General features: G+C 32.0%; 2 protein-coding genes across 5 annotated transcripts in view; one reads left to right on the forward strand and one right to left on the reverse strand.

The window, feature by feature from the left end:
• Positions 1 to 10835, forward strand: LOC143247306 (protein tramtrack, beta isoform-like). 4 transcript variants are annotated; one of them, XR_013026479.1, is made up of 4 exons: positions 1 to 24; positions 1914 to 1975; positions 2194 to 6423; positions 10446 to 10835. XR_013026479.1 is itself a non-coding variant. In XM_076495127.1 (2 exons), the coding sequence occupies exons 1-2, from the start codon at positions 8601 to 8603 to the stop codon at positions 10703 to 10705; spliced, it is 282 nt and encodes a 93-aa protein (XP_076351242.1). In that variant the 5' UTR covers positions 7120 to 8600; the 3' UTR covers positions 10706 to 10835. The 4 variants fall into 4 exon arrangements, 1 of the variants encoding a protein (XP_076351242.1); XR_013026481.1 differs by lacking the exons at positions 1 to 24; positions 1914 to 1975; positions 2194 to 6423 and adding an exon at positions 7104 to 7460 and having other exon boundaries at positions 8701 to 10835; XR_013026480.1 differs by lacking the exons at positions 1 to 24; positions 1914 to 1975; positions 2194 to 6423 and adding an exon at positions 7104 to 7460.
• LOC143247303 (uncharacterized) overlaps positions 10445 to 24699 on the reverse strand; it is a 28088-nt gene continuing 13833 nt past the window's right edge. The window contains exons 2-4 of the mRNA XM_076495104.1: positions 15212 to 22840; positions 14600 to 14827; positions 10445 to 13481 (exon numbers count right to left, since the gene is read on the reverse strand). Of these exons, the coding sequence (XP_076351219.1) occupies positions 13183 to 13481; positions 14600 to 14827; positions 15212 to 15224 (540 nt within the window). The 5' untranslated portion in view covers positions 15225 to 22840 and the 3' untranslated portion in view covers positions 10445 to 13182. The remainder of the gene's footprint in view (positions 13482 to 14599; positions 14828 to 15211; positions 22841 to 24699) is intronic.

The raw sequence follows: 24699 nt of genomic DNA on the forward strand, positions 1-24699 counted from the left end.
AATCCATAGAACGTAATAAACAAGGTGGATTCTGTTTGTGATTGTCTAATCATTATGTAGACCTTGAAAGACTCGGACAACTACGGATGAAATGAATAAATATTTCTTTTGTTATTAAGATTGTCTAGCTCACTCTCTGTTTTTTTTTTAATTATTTGTGAGAATAGAAAAATGATTCCACATTTAGTATAAATATATTGTTGACTTAATCTGTACAGAATTAACCCCTTGTTTCTTTAAAATATACACCTTGCGTCTAGTACTGTAATCACTACATTAACTAATATGTAGATGAGAGGAAACATTTAAGTAAGTAACTGTTAAATAAATATTGGTGTAAATGTTCAATTCATAAGTCTATGTGAAAATTGAAACAACAAATGGATCTTAAGTAAAACTTGGATATATCAGAAATTTCTGAATCTCTTTGTATTCAAAGTATAATTTATTCAACAGAACCTGAAGCACATTAAAATATGTCTTTGGTTAATAATTCTCAGTGGTCAAAAGCTTGAAACATTTTAAATTGGAATAAATAAAATACTGGGGTTGAACAAAAATGTTCTTGGTGTTGTGATAGAAAAAGTCACATGAGTAATCTAAACAGTGTATTGTAGCTAACAATAGTGCTAATAGGGTTTGGGGTAGAATCTATAGAAATATTGAATACAAGACAAGGGATATTATGGTTTGACATTACAGATCACTTCTAAGGTCTTATTTAAAGTACTGTGTACAGTTTTGGGATCCCTTTCTTTACATTTGAACTGAAAGAGAGGTTTCAAAGAAGTGTCACCAGGATGACACCTGGGATGGTGTGATTGTTCTATGAGGAGTGAATAAAATATGTAAACATGTTTTTTCTGGAGACAAGAAGGGTCAGAGGGAATTTGATTAATAAGATTATTAAGTGGATTGATGATACAGATCCATCAAACATTTTGTGTTTAGCAGTGAAAATAATAGGACAAGGGGTCATTTGCAGTTCAGACAGTATTACTTTTCAAACATGGTGGTTTTTGGAATGAGCTGGTGGAGCCAGAAAATTTAATTAGAGTTCAAGAAAAGATTGGATGGAGTAGTAAGGGGGGTTTATAGTTGGAAGCTGGAAAAGATATCTTTGAGAGGCTAATAAGTTAATTTTTGTCCCTTTAAGTTTTATGAAAATGCTTCCAACAAAGCCAGATTTACCATCTCCATTGCCCAAAGATATATTCTTTTACACAAAACTGTGATTTCTTTGATATGTGTAGCAGCTTATTTTAACAACGTTCTACCTTTGGGTCTGACCCAAGGTGAGAGGTTTCATTTCCTGGAAATTCTTAACCTTATTATATAATAATATATAACAAGCTACCAATTTTTTTTAAAAACCAAGACAGTAAGTGTATGTACTTTTCAAACAAATTTGGTGCTTTGGAACATGAAGTCAAAAAGTATCTCAGAATTTCTGATATATTTCAATAATATGCAGACCACAGTGGATTTTGACAACAGTATTTATTTAACATGTTTAGTTTAAAGTAAATTATCTACAAAAACATGAAACTAACAATGTAAAAATGTACTAAAATTAGAATACAGAAATGAGCCTTAAACCCCAAATATCAAAAATATGAAGTACTGAAACAAAGTGCACAATAACACTTACTGGTTTGAAGTTTTATTAAGTTGGTACTTAACCTTAAGTTAACCAAACCTGAAGATAACCTAAGAAGGTTAAAACAGTGTTCTGTACTTTATTTTCATTAAAGGTTTAATACCCATATGAGCCTTTTTCAGAATACAGCTTCATATACATTACAGAAATGTCTCCCTTATGTAAATAACAATATTATGATACTTATTTTGTGCTACTAGTTTCATTTATAGCATATCTCTGTCAACTTCTATATATTATATTATTTTCCTAGAAAACACTAGACCAGTGAAAGTCAACAGGGACATCATGATGAAACTTGAAGAACTGAATAAAGTATTTGTTCTGCTGTTTTGTGTGATAACTTTAAATTTGTCAAGGAGTAATTTAACTTCTTTGTAATTAATTTTTTGTGAGACGTTTAATATTTACAACAGTTTTGTTTCATTAAACCCAATTACTTTATATGTAGTAGGTTTTCAAATTGCTATGATCTTAATATATATATATAACTTGTGAATGTTTACATTATACTTTGTTTTAATTCTTTCCAGGTTTTATGGATATGGCTGTAATAGAAAATGCTTTTTTTTCTAATAATAAAAACGTCAGAAAAAAACCCAAAGGGAAACAATATTCATGTAAAGATTGTGATACCTTGTTCACTGACCGGAGCAACCTCGCTCGACATCGTCGAGTGAAACATGCAACTGTTGTCCAACTTCATTTTTGTAACCTGTGTTCAAAGAGTTTTCAACGGAAAGACTGCTTGAAAGTACACAAACGGGCAGTGCATAAATACATGCTTAATGACTGAAATAATTCATTTAAATGTCACTTTTTATTTCCTTTGTTTGAAAAATACTGTTTTGGAAAGATTAATAAAAAGTATTATTCTTTGCTGTTTAAACTAGGAAAGAACCTATTCTCTGTTTCATTTGGTTTGTTTTTTTTACAAGATGAAGGGTCAATGCTTCTTTCTTGAAATAAAAGTTTTGTTACTGAGTGTAATATTGCATTTTGGCAGTAGAAAAACATTTTGATTGTTCATTTTTATTTTCAGCCTCAAACTTCTGGAACAGAAGTTGTAATAATAAGACTTATTTTACGGTGCTGCTATATTTTGCTGAAAAGCTGTTAGTGAACTTAATAAGGAATATTAAGTATGGTATTGAATAAAAAAAAATTTAAGTGCAATCTCTCTAAAGTTATTAAAGAATCCACAGATTGTAAATGTTGTTTATTAATGGACTTTTTCAATGTTCCTAGTTTATTATACCAAATAATAAAAAAAGCTCCTAATAAGAAATTTGGGAAGATGGATGAAACTACCTACCCACAACATCAATCATTAGGGATATCTTAAATGGAAATGTTGAAACATTAGTAAAAAATATTATAATTTTCTTAGTAATGTATGCCCCTTATTCCTATGCAGTAATGGGAATTTGATATAGAATATTTGTAGCTAGTCATAACCTAGTGATAAGTATGTCAGAAAGTCTGAGGTATGACGTGTTAATGAATGTGCCCACAATTTCAACAGAGCATCACATCTGTGACAGTGTAGTGTTGTTAAGGTACTGACTCCCTACCCCAAGAGTGACAACATAGATTTAGAAGAATAATAGATTTGCTGAGGAAGTATATCACAAGGAAAATCTTCATTCATTTACTCTGAGTTCAGTTATGAGACGACAAAATGTAGAACCCATATCATTCTTTCTTTCAAACAAAATTTAAACAATGCATAATCAAAGGATGACACCTTTGCTGGAGTGATCTTCATAGAATTTATCTCTAGAGAAATAGCTTTAGAATCTGTTATGAGTCTGAGTATATTTTAAATTAAGAAAATACTGCATTATGTGTGTGTGTGTATATATGCATATGAAACAAAAATGCTAGTTCTTTTGCAGTAGTGTGCTATCCATGTCATTGTTAGTCACATCAAGAGATGTAATATTCACACAGCATTATCCAATCTTAAATGTGTATAACTGCAGGAATATCTTCTGTGGAAAAATGAAACTGGTAAGTAATGACCAAAAGCAAAAGGAACATGACATCAGTGTTGAATGTTAAAACTACATATACTAGAATAAGTGAAATTTTTATATGTTAAAACAGGGGTAGCAAATATTCAGTCTCTTCACTTTGATAAGAGTAGCTGTGTAGGAAGGAATTTCTGTTCTTCTAATCATCAGGTGTAAATTAGGGATTATGTCTGAACTTTGGGTTCTATAACCTAATGTTCACCCAGTGTGTTGTTTTAGCTGACATTTAGGTTACAAGTACTAACTACTTGACAGAGGATTTTGAATGTTGATGTGGTTATAAATCAATATAAAAATTGTGATATAGATGCATACCCTACTGATTGTACTTTTGTTTATTTGATGTTAAAAAAAAAATATTAGAAATTCCAAACAGTAAAGATATCGTCAATGGCTCGGTGGTAAGTCTACAGGCATATGATGCTAAAAATCTGGTTTTGATACCTGTGGTGTAAGCACGGATGGCCCATCACGTAACTTTGTGCTTAAACGTGTCAGGACAAAACCTTGGACATCAATTTTATATATCATGATGTATGAAGTTATGAAACATTCTAGGCCTTTTTCTATTTAAATATAAGAAACGCAAACCGATGGAACTGTGTTGGTTGTTTTTCACAGCATTGCATTTGTGTTTTTAACACCACCAATAATTATAGAAATTACAAAATTTGTGCATTTTGATTGTCCATTTGTAGTCGGTACTCTTCAAATTGTATTAAATTTCAAGTTTATCACTCTCGAAGAAAGCATTTTCTCAGTGTTATCAACTGATTAACATATATCATTCACATTATAATTCTGATCCCTATTTTACTTTTATAACCAAATAAAACTACCTTGCATATATCATACTACAAGGTGTTCGGAAAGTCACTGTGCACTTATATATCTATTAACAGGCATGTTTCAATATAAAATACAGGAGGTAAATGTGAATGACAATTATAAACAATGTTGAAAGTGACCCCGTTGGCATCAATACAGGCTTGCATCCTTCTTATTTTGTTTCTAAACACCACTGTCAGTTGCTGGCTTGAAATTGATTGAATGAATGCTGTTATCGCTGCTTTCAAAACTGCACAGTGACTTTCCGAACACTCAAAAGGGAACACCAGTGGTTCAAGGATAAATTAGAAATCTTACGTTGCTGAAAATTGAGTTTTGATACTCGTGATGGGCAGAACACAGCTGATTGTGTAGCTTTGTGCTTCACAGTAAACCAAATTCTTTAAAAGCTGTTGAGTCAACAATTGTTTTTTTTGTTTTTATTATTTATCACTTTTATTTGTATGTGGCAAATTTATTGCTTAAACTGAATGGTCCAGTCGTACATTCCGTTGCACTCCAAGTATGATCGAAAAAGGGTTGAAAATGGCTGGATTATTGAGGTGGTCAATTAGTGACCTTGTTTGTTTGTTTTGAATTTTGCGCAAAGCTACTCGAGGGCTATCTGCGCTAGCCGCCCCTAATTTAGCAGTGTAAGACTAGAGGGAAGGCAGCTAGTCATCACCACCCACCGCTAACTTGTGGGCTACTCTTTTACCAATGAACCGTAACATTATAACACCCTCATGGCTAAAAGGGGCGAGCATGTTTGGCGCGAAGGGGATGCGAACCCACGACCCTCGGATTACGAGTCGCACGCCTTAACCCGGACCCGTATTAGTGACCTTAATAACATAAATTATTATTGTATTAACTTCATTAACACTATAACAACTTGGTACTTTGATGCGACGTACTTGTATGGTTTGTTTCATTGCACAAGACGATAAATAGTGATTGTTTGTTTTTTGGAATTTCGCACAAAGCTACTCAAGGGCTATCTGTGCTAGCCGTCCCTAATTTAGCAGTGTAAGACTAGAGGGAAGGCAGCTAGTCATCACCACCCACCGCCAACTCTTGGGCTACTCTTTTACCAACGAATAGTGGTAAAATAGTGGACCGTCACATTATAACGCCCCCACGGCTGGGAGGGCGAGCATGTTTGGCGCGACGCGGGCGCGAACCCGCGACCGTCGGATTACGAGTCGCACGCCTTACGCGCTAGGCCATGCCAGGCCATAAATAGTTATACTTTAGGTGAGTGACAAAACAGAAAAGGTACTTAGATCACGAAATAACGACTAACTTGGTCAAGCTTCCATGTGAAAACCGACTCGTTATCCGAAGGTCGCGTTTTCGAATCCTCGTCACACTAAACATGCTCGCCCTTTCAGCCGTGGAGCGTCATAATATGACGATCAATCCCACTGTTCTTTCGTAAAAGAGTTTGCGGTGGGTGGTGATGACTAGTTGCCTTCCCTGTAGTTTTACACTGCTAAATTAGGGACAGCTAGCGCAGATAGCCCTCGTGTAGCTTTGCGCAAAATTCAAAACAAACCAAAGCATGTGAAAACAACAAGTGCTCTAACAACTAAAAATTTGAACAATTCATTTTGTATTAACACAAGGTGGGTGAGGCAAATACATGGTGTGGCTATTTACCCCATTAATACTACAAGCATGGTAATATAGTTTACAGATATAGTGTTTAATATAGGATCTTTTTCACAAATTTCGTCTAATCACGTGTTTGTACAATTTTTAGATAATACTTGGTGAATGAAGTTATTAATTTCGTTCTAGCTGCCTTTTTTTTTCAATAATCCTTGTAGAAATCGGCGAGGTTGAGCTGTAAAACTGCATATTGTACATTAGTGTCGACAACAGTGTCCTTCGATGGTAAGTCGGGTAATGTCGCGAGTTGACAACCCTCTTTTGTATTTGAGTTGAAATAACCAGTCACGTAGTTTGGATGGTCGCTCAGAGTACATCAGATGTTAAACGTTCAACTATGTAATGTGAAATTTAGTCAGTTTGTGATTAGTGTGAAAATGTGTCTTTTAACTAGCCATTGTCCAGTTTTTTATGAAAGTGGGTGAATTTAGAATTTTTTTCTTATACATTTTATTGGACCTACCCGACTCTTTCGAAAAATATTTTTGTAACTAAAAACCACACTAATTACAGTGTTGGATATGTCACAAAACAGACTTACCCACTGATATATGGGGGGCGGGGTACACAGTATTAATATTTTAAATATTATGATTCCAAATTAGAGCATTTTAATCCTGTTTAAGACTATTTGGTTAGTTTTAAGATATGATCTACCTTTGAAATACGTATCTTTGGTGAGGATAAGAGGGTGATGAACCTGGTACAATATATTGTAGCTTTTATATATGCAAAAACGGCTCGTTTGGGTTGAGAAAATATTTTACGTAGAAGAGCGAACGTTGGAATGTAGAATATATAAAACATCTTCAAACATCTAACACCGCCCTCTACATTCCAACACTCAGTTACACAACCCCTTCCTAACATGTGGTCAGCTACCTTATTTCTTTGTGAACCTGACAATGACCGAAGAAGGTCGAAACGTTGTTCGCTCTTCTATGTAAAATATTTTCTCAACCCAAACGAGCCGTTTTTGCATATATATTTCTCTACAAGTGGGTTTTCTCGACATCACTGATTGTAGCTTTTCTATTATACGAGATTTTACGCATGCGCTTTAGATATGATGAAAACCGTAAAAACACCTTTAAAGTTTACGTGTAACAAATACACTTGGGGGGATTCAAATATACCTGACCATACCAGTTGGAGGTTTAGCTTCCTGTAAGACTATATAACTACCGAGGGATTTTGTTTGTTGTTGTTTTGTATAAGACGTGTGTGCGAGCGTGTGTATATAAAAACTGTAAAAGCAAATGGTTAGAAAATTACTAATTTTGAAACTGTTTTTCGTACTGATTAAAATACTTAAGAAAATTCTTGACATCATAATAAAGTAACGCCATCGTATGTGTGATATTTTTTAGAAACTGTAGGCTTAAGGATATGTTACAAATTTTGTAGGTTGATTCCAGTCTACTCTGCTCTATAATTTAAGAAATACATGATTCACTAGTAAAGATATAATGAACGAGAGATCTTATATTTTGAAAACACATAATTCGTTTGTAGCGAACTTTTGGTGTAGAAAAAATTACACGTGAAGGAAACAGATTAGAATTTTAACTTGATACACTACTTTAATGAGCCGTGTTGCACACTGTACTTTGAAAATTCGTGTTGTTTCAACGTTTTATTAACAGAAGGGTAGACACCCATTAATTGCAAATTACATTTCTCATAATAATATATGTACAATTTATTTACATATAATTTATCTAACAAACTTCTTTTTATTAATATATATATAATAAACACTAGTAACAATAAACGTTAATATTTTACTGCAATAAACGCTTAAGAACATAAGATACACTATCACAAACTAAATTTAAAAAAAAATTGTTACACTTTATAAATATTTTTCTACCTCATACTATACATTAGTTGATATTTCATTAATTACTAAGTAGTTCCTGAAAGTTAACTGTGAAACAATACATTTCGTGTAAGATTTAAGGGGTAATTGAGACCTCGGTTTGTGCATGGTATTTACCCACATGTTGAAACAAGAATGTAATTATTTTAAATATTTTACAGGTTTTTTGAATTGCACTATAGTGCAATGGTTTGGAAAGTTTTATGTTACTAAATCTAAATGGTGATAGAAACGTTTGTTTTTTATGGCTCTGAGAATGAACGTGTGAAATAATTTGTGTTTTATATCTTTTGGGATTGTTAACTATGAATTAGCGCATATGTAATAATCTTATTTTGTCTTTTAGTATTTTGAAAATTGTAACTTATCTACTAATGAGTATTTTGTCATAGTATTTTGTAACTGTTGAAAATATGCAACTGTATTGGTGTGTGTACGTTATATGTCTATCAACTAATATGGATTCAAAAGATCAGCTTACTACATTTCCTTTACAAATTTGAAAGGAAAGAAAAAAAAGATGTATGGGAAATTATCTAAGGGTAAGAAATAAGGTTTATTTTGGCTGCATTTTATCTGTGTGTACTCTCTGTTGTAACAGGTGTTTTTGTGTCTTGCAGGTAACAATAGAACTCCATTTTTACTGTAAACTCTTGTATTTGTCTACATTTTGTGAGAATCTTATGGGCAAGAAAGAACCACAATAAGAGTAAAACCTGTATCTACATTACAGGTCTCAACACAAAAGTAAAACATACTGACTTCATTTATCATATCTCATGAACAACATGGATGTCAACAGTATTTCCAGAACAAATGGACCAACAATCTATATATACTCAGGAAAAAAGCTTTTCCATGTATCTTTTTCTGTCACCCTTCCTTGATATGTCACAAATACAATTTTTGTTGCATCTTTGACCATTACAATGTCCATTCTGTAGAAGCACACAGGCAAGCTAATCCTTTATCATTAATGACAAACTGAATAAAAGTAATAAAAAAAATAAAGTTGTTCATGTGATAATTGCAGTAGGTATAAAGTCTAGGAGGAAACACTAGTATCAGAACACAATTTTGTCATGTTTGGTGTTTTGATGATGCCAAAAATAAATGGACTGCTTTTGGGAATGGTATGTAACTGCATGCTCTAAAGCAAAATATTCATACATTCAGATAATAAAGACAATATAATTGTCAAAATGAGGACTTCCCTTGTACTTAACAGCAGTGGGAACAAATGAATATGGTTGAACATGGAACACCAGGACCACCCCAAAACAGATAGGTAACCAATTGCACCCCAGTTGTGGTGTCTTGTTACAGCAGAGAATGGATGGACAGAAAAGTCAGTGGCAAAAGTACCACATGTACCAAGCAGTATAATTAAGAAGAATTTCCATCTGGAAAAAAAAGGCAAATGCAGAATAAATTTGACAAAATAGGTTTCCAGTTATACCTGCTGTTTAACCAACCGTCATACACAGAAATGAAATCTGTATTCTAACAGTTCTATATGATATTGCTATTTTTGTTTTACTTCTGATGCTATCTTACATTACAGCTTAAGGCTGCATGAAAAATAGCTGTGATATTTGTTGTAACAGAATTACATTACTGCAGTTAGTTATGAAGACATAAAAACACAGTGCTCTGTTATTTCATTCTTTTTACCTCCCTTCTTGTTTGAAACTTCACCCAATTATATATTTACAGCAAATAATAAACTGTAGTAAAAAGCAAGTTTTGGAATGTGCTGTTAGCATCAAATATACAAGTCAAATAAGAGTGTGTTATTGATTTCTTTAGAATTAAGAAACATTATCAGATAGAAGGTATGGAGAGATCTCAACTTCTGTCTGAGTGACAAATGCTATTTGGTAGAGAATATTTATTTGAAAGTGAACTTTTGTTAGAGATCTGCCTTCCAAAATGCACTCTAGTGAGAGGATTTTAACTATATTACAAATATGATGCATGGCTTGCTTGAGAAAGCCAGTTATGATGTAGCAATACTTTTTTAATGTAAATAACAATAGTATAATAGTGATTTTATTCAGTCATGTTAACCATATTTATGCTATAAATAAAACTGATATCTTTGTCAAGTTCTGCATATTATGTGTTTTCTTATAAAACATTGGATTACAGAATGTCAACATGGATTTGTGTTAAAACTTTGAATGAAGATTTTTTGCATAATTTAGGCCCCTTTAAATTTTTTAATATCAAAGTCATTATTTTTGTTAAATGCTTAGATACTTGTATACACTGTAGTTTTCAATCCTTCCTCATCTTTAAATATTTCTGTGGAAATTTATTGGTATATATTGTTCATAACTGTTTATATTTCAACTTTTGCCAGGTGTTATGAATTCAACTGCAATAGAAAATGCTCTATATTTTAATAATGTCAGAGAAAATAAAAGCAGAGGGAAACAGTACTCGTGTCGAGAATGTGATGCCTCATATACTGATCCCAGCAGCCTTGCTCGACATCACCGAGTAAAACATGCAGAGGTAGTACAGCTGCATTTTTGTAACCTGTGTTCGAAGAGTTTTCAACGGAAGGACTGCTTGAAAGTACACAAAAGGACAGTGCACAAATACATGCTTAACAATTGAGATAATTCATTTAAATCTCACTTTTTATTTCCTTTGTTTTGGAAAGAACCTATTCTGTTTCATTTGGATTTTTTTTTACCAGATAAAGGGCCTCTGCTTTTTTCTTGAAATAAAAGTTTTAGCCAAGTGTGATATTGCATTTTGTTAGTAGAAAAACATACTGATTGAGATACACTTCTAGGTTGCTTCTATATCTTATCAGGGAGCTGTCATGTTAATGTTCTATGTTTACTGAAGTTCTGGGAAACAGATATCGTACACTAGACTGAGACTCATTATGATCAATCTAATTTATTAAGAGTTTGACAGACTACACTACGCTATCTGCATGCAAGTTACAAATGTCTCAAAAGTTGACATACTGAATGAGAAAAGTAAAAGTGACTCATTAAGTTGTGAATAATGACCAATTACTTCTTTATTTAAAACACAACATATACACACACAAAAATAATACAAATTAATGAGAGGGGCAATAGCTAACAAATCTTCCCTCTAAAATCAGCATTCAATATAAATAACAGGTATAAGTGTCTAGTTAGTTAGATGAGGCACTACATTAATTCCCATTGTTAAACCTTTAATATGTGAAATAGTTTCAACCATTAAACTGTTTTACAGAACATCTGAGGTTCAATAGCTATCTGTTGATATAGTATGAAAACAATAAATATTATACTTCAACATATTTAAATGGGTAAGAAACTGCTGCTGTATACTAAAAAAAACCTGGAACTTATGTGTGCTGTCCTTTTAAATCATTGTAGTTTTTCCTGAATTAGATTCTTAAAAAAAATATTTCACCTTAGAGTAGTCAAGCAAAATGGAATGTGTAGAAGATATCTTGTCTCCATCACATGCACAAATAATGAAACAAGAGACTGGTTATTATTACACATATTTCAAGCACATTGGAATTGGGTTGAAAAATGAGATTTGGGTCAGAGTTTCTAAATTCCTAAAAATTACAAATGTGAGTAGAGATACCCAAGCTCCTACAGTGGTTATGTCACACACGAAACCATAGCTGTTTTACATATGACATTCCTTGAAATAGAATATTGGTAAACTGTATATATTAATTATTTTCAGTCCACAACTGAGATTTAAGTTTTATGTTTTTCTGGTATGAAGGGGGCTTCTATAAAAATGGGAACTGTTTTAAGAAATTTCTTTTTGACTAGTAGTTGAATAGTTTCTCATTTATCTACAAGAACAGGGGAAAAACGTGATGTTTCATTAGTTTATTCAGGGTTCCATAAAATAAAATTCCAGAACTCTTAATGTAGAATTGAACAAATTTTCCTGGCATTTCTATTCATCACACCTGCACATGAAAACTGCAACAGTCTCGGGTCTCACAAGGCACAAGATTTATAAAGGCTAACATGAAATATAAACTTTTCTAATAAACGAATATGAAAAATTAACAATGTTTGGTGACATCTTTTTATGGGAGTTTGTTTTAAAGTTAATTTTCCAAGAGTTCCAGAATATGAACAAGCCCTGTTTGTTGAAGTAATAGTTATTTATAAATATAATTTAATGCCCAAGAACTGATTGACTTGACTCATTGCCATATAGCAAGAACAAATAATTGTTTTTTTATATATTTTTCATATGAAGCCATTAACTAGGCCTAATAACTTCACTGGTCCATTCAGTATTTATCTTTTTGAACTCTCACTTTTTAAAAGTAATTATGTATCTGGAGAAATTTATTATGTTAAATTTGATAAAGAATAACAACATTGTTATTCTGTCAGCATATCAAGTTCAGCTTTCATTAATTTGTCATCAAAATTAAGGAATACTAAGGAACATTTTTTTTTTACAAATCTTAACCTTTCTTAAATCACAATGAAAAGAACAATTTTAACATTAAATTTTTAAATAAACAAAGGGCATTACTTAAATCAGTACATTTATTAAGTTTACCAAGCACACATTATAATATCACAATTTTTCTAACATTTATATAAAAATATATATATATATACTGTGTATTTTAAGACAATACTCGCATATAGGAAAGATTGGGTAAATTGATAAAAACATTTTTGTGGTTAGTAAGATAATTTCAAGTTTTGAATGATTATATATAAAAGATTCCTAACAATATACCCAGAGCATACTAAAGTGTTTCCAGTAAACTTGTTCATTTTGTTCTCTATTAGAATTATTTTTTTATAATAGTTTTATTGCTCAGCCAAAAACTACATTTCATTTATATGAGCACACAAGTTATATGAAATGAACTTACATACATTTAAGTTTTTTAAGGAAGAGAATCGGTGTCTAATAGGTCCTTAAAATCAACCAATACAGAAAATTCTAAAAACAATGGTATGAGTTCCTATGTTTTATGAAAAAGATGTTTCTCAAAATCAATATTTATGGCAGAAACAAAAATTCAAACATCTTGATACGTTGTTAAACTTGATTTTAACCGACACTGACACATAAATGTTTCTCCTTCATTCTGACTCTCGTTCATGTTCTACTGTCATTATTGAATCATCTATAGAATCTTGAATGTTACCATGTACAAGCCTTCTGTGAGCTTTGAGTGTGTCTTTTCTTGTGTATGTACGTAAACACACATCACACTGAAAGACCATCTGGTATGGTGAGTGTTTTCGCATATGCCTTCTAAGGTTGCTTTGGTTGTGGAATTTCTTGTGACAAATTTTGCATGTAACATTACTAGATGGTAACTGTGGGTGCAAGTAGTGTGGTAACTCAAGCGAACCCAAACCCTGTTGAACCAGAAAGCCTGGAAAAAAATAAAACAGTTTAACAATTTTATTAAGAATGCTCACAATTTCATGCTGAAAATTTAGTGTCAAATTTAAAATGTACTATATTCAAAACCTTTATCATTCTAATTTATAGAGTATTACACATCTTCAAATTGTAATACATTTGTTTATTTAGTATGTCTTATAAATTCGTGCAAAATATAATTTTTATTTAAAAGAGTAAGACTAGAAACATCTCTAAATAACTTTGAAAATTTCAGTTGTAAATGGATCTTTTTTTTTCATTCACATTTCTCTGCTTTTCTATCAATTCAACCATTTAAAGAAATAGTTTGTGGTTCAACATTTAAAATAAAAATATTAAACTAATTTTATAGTATGGAATAATTGTTAGAAAATAACATTTTAAAAATTCAAATATACATAAACAAAACTTCAAATACGAGGTAAGATAACAAAGATGACACACTCATTCTGTGATGTAAAGTTTCAGCAAGAGAAGACATAGAATATAAAAGCGATAAATGTGAAACCTAAGCCAAATCAAATTTGTTTTGTTTCTTGTCGCCACAATTTCCTTCAGTATTTGTACAATAAAATATTTCTACAAAACAAACTTATTTTTTGGTTTTAGCTGTTCATTAATATCACATTCATATGATGTGTGTACTTTCTGTTTTTTTCAGCTTTACCTGTTGGAAGTGTTTTTTGTTTCTTTGCCAATTTTATTTAAAGCAGCCCATATGTAAACTCAACATGGTGATTACGACTGTTACAGTTTTAATGTTTTGAAAGATCTATAGTGACACAATTTAACATATCTTTGGTATAACATTATTTTCATAAAAACAAATTATGCTTCTTAAGAATTAGTATTGATACATAGATAAAGCAGTTTTTAACCAGTGTTAAATAATATATGATATTATTACAACTTCATATAGTTCCCTATAATGAAGAATATTACACACTGAGGTGTACAAGCTTTTGTTTCAGCATTTAAAAGCTGAAACGCCACATATAATATCACACTGAAAAAGATATTCAAATAATATGAGTGTGTCCTAAGAACTGTTAGATTTCTCCTTGTGAAAATAAGCAAAACAATCAACAAGACAAAGTGCAACTTGACATTTTCTACACATCGTTCGTGTATCTCTTCTCTTTCCTCTGTAACTACATATACGGCATCTCCGTGTTGGATACAGTTTCTTCATAGTTGGAGGAATAGACACTGCAAGATGGTCAGAAACAGGACCGTTCTCTATTTGCTCATCCTTCTTGTTTTTATCAACATCTTCCCAACATGGACTTGTACTCTTCCAAGAATCTAACACATCTTGACTGGCTTGGAATGTGTCTAGAAGGAAATTGAATCATTGAAATGTTTTACGTGCTTTTGTGGTCTGATTTAATTAACTTCAGAAATATTCATAAAACACTTCTGACAATGACAAAAGAAATTAGTCAATAAAACATTTTCACTTGTGAAATAAAGTAGAGTGAGAAAAGGCTGGACTAACTGGAAGTTTTGTCATCATAGATTCACTAAGTATGGTGAAACTCCTTTATTTTTAACTAACGAGGAAGAAAAACGCGTGTACCTGAAAACAATCACCAGATATGTTAACATACTAAGACCGAGACTTGGGCTTTCACATTACAGCAAAAAGTAAGAACATATTTTTCAGGTCTCAATAATTATAGAACTGTTTTTTTTTAATACAGAAAGATTAGATATTACCAAGGAACATCATATGTATTGTTTATTGTCGTCTTCAGTAAACCTCAAATACAGCCTGTTTTCTGTACATCTTTGATGCTATGTGAGATAGTATTCAAAACATTCTCTATCACAAGTTCTACACATCACACAAGTATTTCTTCTTCCATGAAATGAACACTCTCTATTACTACATTTTCTCTGCGGATAGTGTTTCCTTTCTGTTTGAGAAACAAGGATCGTCCGATGTTCTACCGTTTCGACATCAGCCACAGAAGATATGTAATTTGAATGTATTACTACAAGAACTTCTTTCTGCATTCACCCCATGCATCCTTCAATAAAAGTAAATATTCAAAGTATTTCTCTGCTGGAAGATATGAAGACAGGTATATGAAAAACTGTATAACTTCTAAAAGACTTCTACTTTCTTTCTGGCATATTAAGCCCTTCTTCTTACAGCATGTTTTCATTAGAAAAAGAACATTACAAACATGTTCTGGAAGTAAATTATTTTATTTGTATGCATACAAAAAACATAAAGCATGAACTTTGTTCACATTAAGGTTTAGTTAGATTGTAACTCTTATCAAATAATCATAATATTGTTGAAAGTCATACACAAAATGGAAAATGTTTCAACTTTGGGCCAATTAACCATATTCCAACGCCCAAGAGTATCTAAAACAATCATCCATAAAGTAACTATTGACTTATGTAGAAAAATTGAGAAGCCATTTTCTGAATACATAACTGGTTGGTATATTAATTGAAAAAGTTATTTCAATAAAGTTTAATAGTGATTAACCTTCTTCACATCAGTGTTTATTGTTAAATGCCCGATTTGAAACTTTTTCCATTCTTAATGTCCCTATTTTCCAGTAATTTTTTTCTTTTCATATGCATGTATATATTAGAAATAAAATAAACATATTTGGTGGACTCATAAAATGGTTAGAAATCACAACACAGAATTGTAGAAAAACATGAGGGACAGAGAAAAATGGAATGTCAACACCAGTAAAGAAGCATGATAACATAGAAGATTAAATATACTACATGTGCATGTCATATATATATTAATCAAACTTTACATGGAATAAAGAATACAGTTCAGTAATTTTTATATCAAAAGCATACCGAGAAAGTGTTAAGAATAGCTTGACCAATTCTTTAATAATGAACAATTACTAAGTTAATAAAAACTTTTCCAAAAGAAATTGTAACAATACTATAGCATATGATACATGGTGGCAAAACACAGACATTATCCTGACTATGGAAACCTACTACAAGCAGTGTTAACTGCCCTTAACCTATATTTTGATGTATATGTTACATCAAACCTCTTACAGAGTGAACATTTCATGCAGTTTGGAAAATTAAACCATAATGACATACCAAAATTCTGTAGGTCACCAGTATTGTGCACATTTCATGTTAAAAAAATAAGCATTTGATCTAATGCACTTACAATGCAGGAACTTTCCTAAAAAGAAAACACCATGATTTCATATTTGATTATGTTTTCATATACTGGTGTGACAGTGTTACCAGTTGGTAGCAGAGTCAATAAAATGTGGAAAGCCAGCTAAACAAAGATACATTGTAGGTTGTTTTTTTTACAATATCAATGTGGGTACATTATCAAATAGACCAATTCACTCTATGACACTGGCCAGCCTGGACAAAGTTCTGAAAGATTTACTACACCACATAATCACTAGCTGCAGAAAATGGCTGTTTAAATTCACAACGAATAGACTCAAGTGTGGTATTAAGCACAACTGGAGGAATTACCAATACTCAAACATTAAGGAATAAACCTGATGAGTTTGGCTAAAAATCAAAAGGCTAATTGATGCACACTTCATGTGGATCATCCAATGATGCTACTAGATATCTGTGATTTTCAAAAGGAATATAGATTTTTATCTTTAGTCTGGAGAGCCACACCTGAATAAAGTGGAATCAGAAATAATGGACTAATAAATTCTGTTTTGTTAAGAATCATGCTTCTCAGTCTACCCCTCTGATCTTTTACATGTACAATAGAATTAGACAGTGTTTGAATGCAGGATAATACTAGGTACCACAGCACCAAGTTATAAACAAGAGATTATGGTTGAGCTAGCTAAGCTAAACGTTAGAGAACACTTCTACAACCTCACTGAAGATGTTTTGTTGATAGCTGTCTACCACATGATGCAAGATTGAAGTTGCATTGTAAAAGAACATTCTTCAGGTGAAGAGCTGTATAAACATATTTTACCAACATTTTTTGTTAAAAATATAACAAAATGACTTAAAAGGAAACTGATCATTTTGGATTGGAAAATAATTGTGTTTTGCAACTGATATACTGGCATTAAAACCAATTCAGTGAGTGTACTCATTAAATAAATGATGTTTCTTAGGTCCTTCACTTGGTTGAAGATCATAAATATTGACATTTGAACACAAACATTTTTATGCAATTTTTTTATATTGTTACACTATAAATGTTTACATTTTTCTTCCTTTCACTATAACCATATTGTAATATTGTTAAAGTTGTTAAGCCTTGTTTACTGTTACCTGCATCTTCCAATGCAGAGCAGTAGAGCTACAAATATACTTGCTTATAAAGTACGCTCGGCAATGATTTAAAATATTTTCAATTTTAATCTGAAGATGACTTCCAGATGAAGAAACTATTGGAACCAAGCTCAATCATCATATAGCTCCTGTACATTGTATTTCAAGTTTCCTTATGATACCATGTATGTTATAATGCACTAAATACTACATTAATGCATTGTTAATTGTAATGAAGTGTTCATTTTATTCTTGCACAATCTGAGGAAAAATAATTATTTTAAATTAGGTTTGCAGTCAATAATCAGTACATTTGACACTCCTATAAACCATATCAGAACATAGTTCACAAATGTATGTTCTGAATACAATGGAAAAAGGGTAAATTTTGGAGATTAAATTCATTGGTTTCTCTCAGGAAGTTCACATCATATGTATTAAAATGGTAAATTTAGTTCCCATATAATAAATTAATCAATAAAATACATTTTTACTGAATCTCTTATGGCAAGAAAATACAATAAAGACCAGAAACTGAACACTTCTATACCACGAGTATATGGACTTCCATGGCCATGTCCCATTATCCACTCAGAATTCTTTGGAAAATAACTTAGCATAAATACACACTCATTAGGCACATTATTGATTTACATCAAAAGAATAGCTGAAAGTGTACAACACTGTTAACAAAAATAAAATTAACGCTTTATCATGTGTAAGGTGATGTTTGAGCATGACAAACGTTCATCTGCTCGCACCCTAACAGTGAATCTGACAAGCTCAACAACCTTGCACCAGCCATCTGAACACTTATCTGTAAAGATATATAGACTGACCACCTTACTAGAATTCCCACCTAATGTCTAGATCATAGACAAAGATTATGTGGAGGGATCAGTTGTTCTCCACGTTTTCATTCTGTGGGTAAAAGGCATGAAATTTGCCCAACTTCCTAACAGTTTGGTCCCAAATCCCAATGGGTTGGATGTACCACTTTACACTACACAAGCCTGAACATAGCATGGCTACAATCTATAAAACACTAGATGTCTTGTTTAATTATAGCCCATTTGTTGAGAAGTTTAATATGGTTCACAAACACCAGGAAGATAAATGAAGTCAATATGAAGCTCTATAAACTTGAATTCAGGTAGTGTATTGTAACTCTGGTAGAGTTCAGTCCATTGGAGTAGCTATGCAACACCATGAACACACCATAACAAGAAACACTGTGAAAGTACACTCACAATATCATTTGTTTTTCTCCCCACACCATTATACCATGTCCAGCAGAATCAATGTTTCAGGTAGTCATCTCAATATTGTTTACTTAATCACCATTAAAGCAATGTATGTAAAATGATTCATCAGACTGTACTGCATGCTAACAGGCATTGACTGTTCTAGTTCACACTCTGAAGCACTATCTTCCTATCTTCTTCCCAAATAAACAGATATTGAACTTTTTGTTTGCTACCATATCAAAAGTGAGCCTTGCTCATGCAGAAAGGAATGTAACCTTTCTTGGACATTATACACCAAACCAATAATCTTTTATCTTTTTTTTTTATTAGCAGTTATTGTATTCTCATTCAATGAGCATTGTTCGCTTTCACTTTTCTGTTGCCACTAGTTGTATTTCAATTTTACTGGCATTGTCCATAGACACTGATAAAAGATGTTTTTAAAAAAGTGATAAAAAATCTTCCATAATGATGCTCCTGCTAAATGACACCTAATAATATAACCCTTTAAAGATCTTTGAAATAACCATAAAGACTAACATCCAGTTACATTTATGAGACTCAGGCAATCGTTGCAGTGTATGTACAGCATCGTATGAACGGATGGTTACATTTATGAGACTCAGGCAATCGTTGCAGTGTATGTATAGCATCGTTTGAACGAATGGTTACATTTATGAGACTCAGGCAATCATTGCTGTGTAAGTACAGCATCGTGTGAATGGACGGTTACATTAAGAAGTCTTAATCATTGCAGTGTATGTACAGCATCATGTGAACGGACAGTTATAATAATGAGACTTAAGCAATCGTTGCAGTGTATGTATAGTATTGTGTGAATGGACAGTTACATTAATGAGACTCAGGCAATCATTACAGATTATGGACAGCACTAAGTAAATGAATGGTTAGATTTATGAGAAGTAGGCAGTCACTGTAGTGTATGGACAGCATCCATAGTGTCTGAACAGTATTTTATTCATAAATATTAGAGCTCTAATAAGCTAGGATATGCAAACCATACATCTTCCAACAAGAGTACCCAATACTAGTTCATTTAGCACCTGTCAGAACTAGAATTTTGACAACAGGTTGTGAAACAGCCACTTCACAAACTTTCACAATGATGATTAAAATGTGTGTGGAGACAGGCAGACAAACAGTTTGATTGCTATAATGTACTAACTGTGACAGACTGTGTGTGTGTTTAGGGGGGGGGGAGTGTTGACTGTAATTACATGGTGAAGTTAATTCAGAAAATTGGGTACAGAGTTATTTGTTTATTGTAAAGCACAAAGCTACACAATGAGCTATCTGTACTCTGACCACTGAAGTCATCAAAACCTAATTTCTAACATTATGAAACCACTGATTTCTGTTGGACCACTGGAGACATTAGGCATGAGACATACCTGTAAATTGTCTTACCAAAGATAAGAAGAGATTTCTTCCAGAAACCAAGGTAGATGTTTTAGTCAATGAGGAACAATTCTGAAAGGATAATATACCTGGTCACAAAAGTATGAACAACCCACAAGTGATCCTTAACAAGTGAGAATAACTCTCCTGGAATGACCTCCCACAGCACCCCTCTGGAGTGGTTAACACAAAATTGTACCTCATCTTTGTAGTTGTCACTAACTGGCTAAGCTTTTGAAACAACAATAAAAGTAAGTTGCCAAGATTTAGTGAAATCATACTAAGCAGAAATAAGAGACATTCATGCTTTTAGTGGTGTTACATTATAGTAGAGCACTGATCAGCCAAATCTCGTGTTTGACAACTTATACTCTGTTGACAAGTCAGTTCACAAAACTACAACCCTAAAAACAACTCTCCTTTTTTATACATAGCAATGAGGTCTTACCTGAACTTTAAAGAATATGTTTCAAAATGATTTGTGAGTAAACTAATTACTGATGTACCTGATTCTAGGATCTTCGTGAACAAGGTTTTGTTAAAGTAGTGGACAAGATAACATTAAAAACTGAAGATTTAGGGAAAAAAAAAAACACTTAACAGATAACAAACAACTCTTTATTCAATGACATGAAACATAACTATCCAATATGTGAAATAGCTAAATATGGTTGTACAGAATTCTAATGAGATCAGGTCAGTTTTGGTACAAGTTCAGGAAAGGTGACTTGAGGCAAAAAGTAAAAATAATTATACATCTGAAACTGTAAAATGTTAAAACTATCTTCTATATGATGAATATAATACTGATAATTCCTTAAGTAGAAAGTCACATCTTTAATAAAGATAAAATGATGAGACTAAAGAAATATTTGTATGAAGTTAAATTACACCAAATTAGTTTATTTTTGTTTGACTGTAGGTGTGAGAGATAAGTTGGCTCAATGGACAGAAGAGTGGCTTGATGGAAGAAAGCAGAGAATTGTTAATAATGGATTAATGTCACAAGTGAGGTACCTCAGAGTTCTTTTGGGACCTTTGCTCTAATGACAGAGATGAAGGAATAGTCAATAAATTACTTAATGTGCTGTTATTAAGATTTGGGGTTTTACTGCTGTTTTACAAATACACTGGATTATTTGATTAGTTGAGCATATAAATAGATTATGATTTTTAATTATAATAAATTCATGGCAATACATATGGGATATAATTTTAATTATATTTTAATAGTAACACCTTTAACAGTGTTACAAAACAAAAGGAACTTGGTGAGAAGATTGATCAGTTTCTTACACTATACAAACAGTGCTAACAGCAGCAGGGCAAAGAGAATTTTAGGTTGTTTCTACACAAATATTTAATGAGGTCTGAAGTTAGAATGTCACTTGTTAGGCCACATTTGGAGTATAGTGTTTATAGTTGGATTCCTTACCTTAGAAAGGACACTGAATTGCTAGAAAAAGTTTATGGGAGGACCACTAGGATGATGTCTGGTATGGCTGTCACACAAGAATAAGTTAAAATCTCTGAAATTTTCTCTTCAAAAAAGAATGAGTTAGAGGGTCTCTGACTAAGGTGGTTAAAAATTAATGGAACTGATAGTGCTGATACACCTCCTTCTTTGGAATTAATGGTGAGAATGGTAAACACGAATATAAATTTTAGCAGGATAGGAATCACCTTCAGCTAAGACAGTTTTATTTTTCTAACAAAGTAGTTGGCCTATAGAATAAGTTGCCTTTAGATATGGCAATTACAGATAATTTGGAGTTTAAAGGAAGCTTGATAAATATTTGAATGATAAGGGTTGACTTTGAATATTTTTTATTTTAATTTAAGGTAGAGTTTAGTGGGTAGAATGGTTAATATGGACAGACACGTTTCTTGTTGACCTTAAATTTTAAATTTTGAGAAATTAGAAAACCATGTAGCCAATTACAAATATTGAAGTAACCTTGATGTTACTAAACTATATATATAGTACAAAAAACAAAAACAGATACATTTACATATTGGTAAGGGTGGGAGAAGTGATCGTATTGCAAAATAAAGCTAACAATTTACATTTTTTAACGATCAAAAGTTAAGCAAAAGGGTAAAGCTTGATCTGGGATTCCACATTTCATTGGTTGATGATAGTACTCAAAACAATTCCCATCACACAGTCCCACACCACACTCCTGGCACATGAAGCGAGTGTCTCTTCGTTTTCCATGGGACCGACACACACGACACTCTCTTTGAGGATAACGCTTCTTTTCAGTTTGAGGAATGGTAACTTGGTGATGTTTTATTGTCTTCAGGTCTGCTATAACTGAAGGGATATTGTGATCTTCAACCAAAATATTTGTCTTCTGCCAGCAGATCCAAGAATTTTTTGATAAAACACTGTCTGATTCTTTCTCTGTAAAAAATAAAATAAAAAATTACTCGCCTTTTAGGTTTAAAATAATCCAGTGATATCACAATGACTATATATCCATTAGGTAATATTTATTACTTTTTAAAATTCTATAATGAGAAATAACAAAGAATAAAAATGATCAAAATAAATAAAGTTTTCAAAGCAACACTTCATTTTTCTTTTTTATAAAATGAAATTGAATTCTGGCAAGTCCATCAATAGAATATTTCAAGTACTGAAAATAAACACAACTCTTTCTCTTCTTTTATGTTGAAAACAAGTAACACACAGAGATAATCAACATAAAATCAGCCCAACATATTCTGTTTCAATGTCCATTTTAGGTATTTCTACCTAACCAATGAGCTACAGAAACTCTATTATGTGATATTTTGTGAAGCATTTCAACTGAAACTGGACATTTCTCCATACATGACAGTACCAAAGCAATCAATTTGTTTGTCACCTTTAGATACTTGTTCTTAAAATTTTAGGTATCTTAAGACATCATGCCAGGACACCAAGAAAGTTATACATATCTTAAAACAAGTTATAATTATCAAATATTAACCCTATGTTGTTAAAGACACTTGTTCTTCTGTCACACTATATGTTCTTCTTCTTACCAGATGTGTTCCAAAACAACATTATTACAATAATTTCTCAATCTCTTACTGATTTAACACATTTACAAATTTTATGTAACTTGACACATTATACCAATAACTTGTAACTTATCTTAGATTTCAGTAACTTGTAATTAATATTCCCAGATTAAAAGTCAGTAGCATTTCCAGCTGACAGTTTAAGAAAGAAGTTCTAATAGAGTAAAAAAACAAACAGTAATATGACAGCATTATTTTTGATGTACTCTTGTTAAACCAAATATTCTGGCACATTACTATATTAAAATACATTAGTATCACCTTAAAGCCATTAAATACACCTGCTTATCGCTCAACAAAGCTCATTTAGTTAAATTATTACATGTAAAGCCTAGCACCATGGCGTGCACGTCACTGTATTAAAATACATTACTTGCTTCTATATTATACTATTAGTGCCAACGTTACTTATGTTGACACAAACTACACAATAAACACTCTATACCCTGGTGTTTCTCCCAAAATAAAAGAAGAACCATTACTGTTCTATGGTGATAACGAAAACACTTTTAATTTTTTTCATCAAGTTTTAAAATATCCTAAAAAAAATGAAGTACAAAATAAATTATATCTTCATAAGTTGATAAAAACTGTTTTGCAAACCAAACACAATAATCACAATGTAAAACCAAACGAAGTTTAAGATGCATCATATTTTGTCCTGATGTGATTATTCTTTCTCTAGTCTCTAATGTGCCACAATTCTAAATGTGTCACCCTAACCCTTTCAAACAATATTCTCTTTCTTATGTGGTATCTTTTCAAGCATTACTTATTTTACTAAAACAGAAATATGCTACTTAAAAATAAATCCTTACTAGAAACAAACAAGAGGTACATCAAAATATGCCAAAACCATGACTGTAGAATACAGATTTAAACATATCATCCAAGCAAACATGCTTCTGTATGCTACTACAGATAAACATTTACAAATAAATATAAAACTGAAATAACTGCTTGATTAAACAAACTTGTAGCTGAACTATAACAAAAACCTGCATACAAAGCTCCCAAAAATGCTTCCAAGCAATAACATGCATTACAAGAAATACTTTTTCAGACTTCATAATAAAATTATAACCCCTCATAAAATGTTTGTCAAATTATCCTCCATTTGCTAACTTGTGTGACAGATGAGTCTTATATCTGATCCATAACTGCATCCAATAGAATATGTGCATTGCACCAGTT

Source organism: Tachypleus tridentatus, chromosome 3, assembly GCF_004210375.1.
Source record: "Tachypleus tridentatus isolate NWPU-2018 chromosome 3, ASM421037v1, whole genome shotgun sequence".
Classification (NCBI taxonomy): domain Eukaryota; kingdom Metazoa; phylum Arthropoda; class Merostomata; order Xiphosura; family Limulidae; genus Tachypleus; species Tachypleus tridentatus.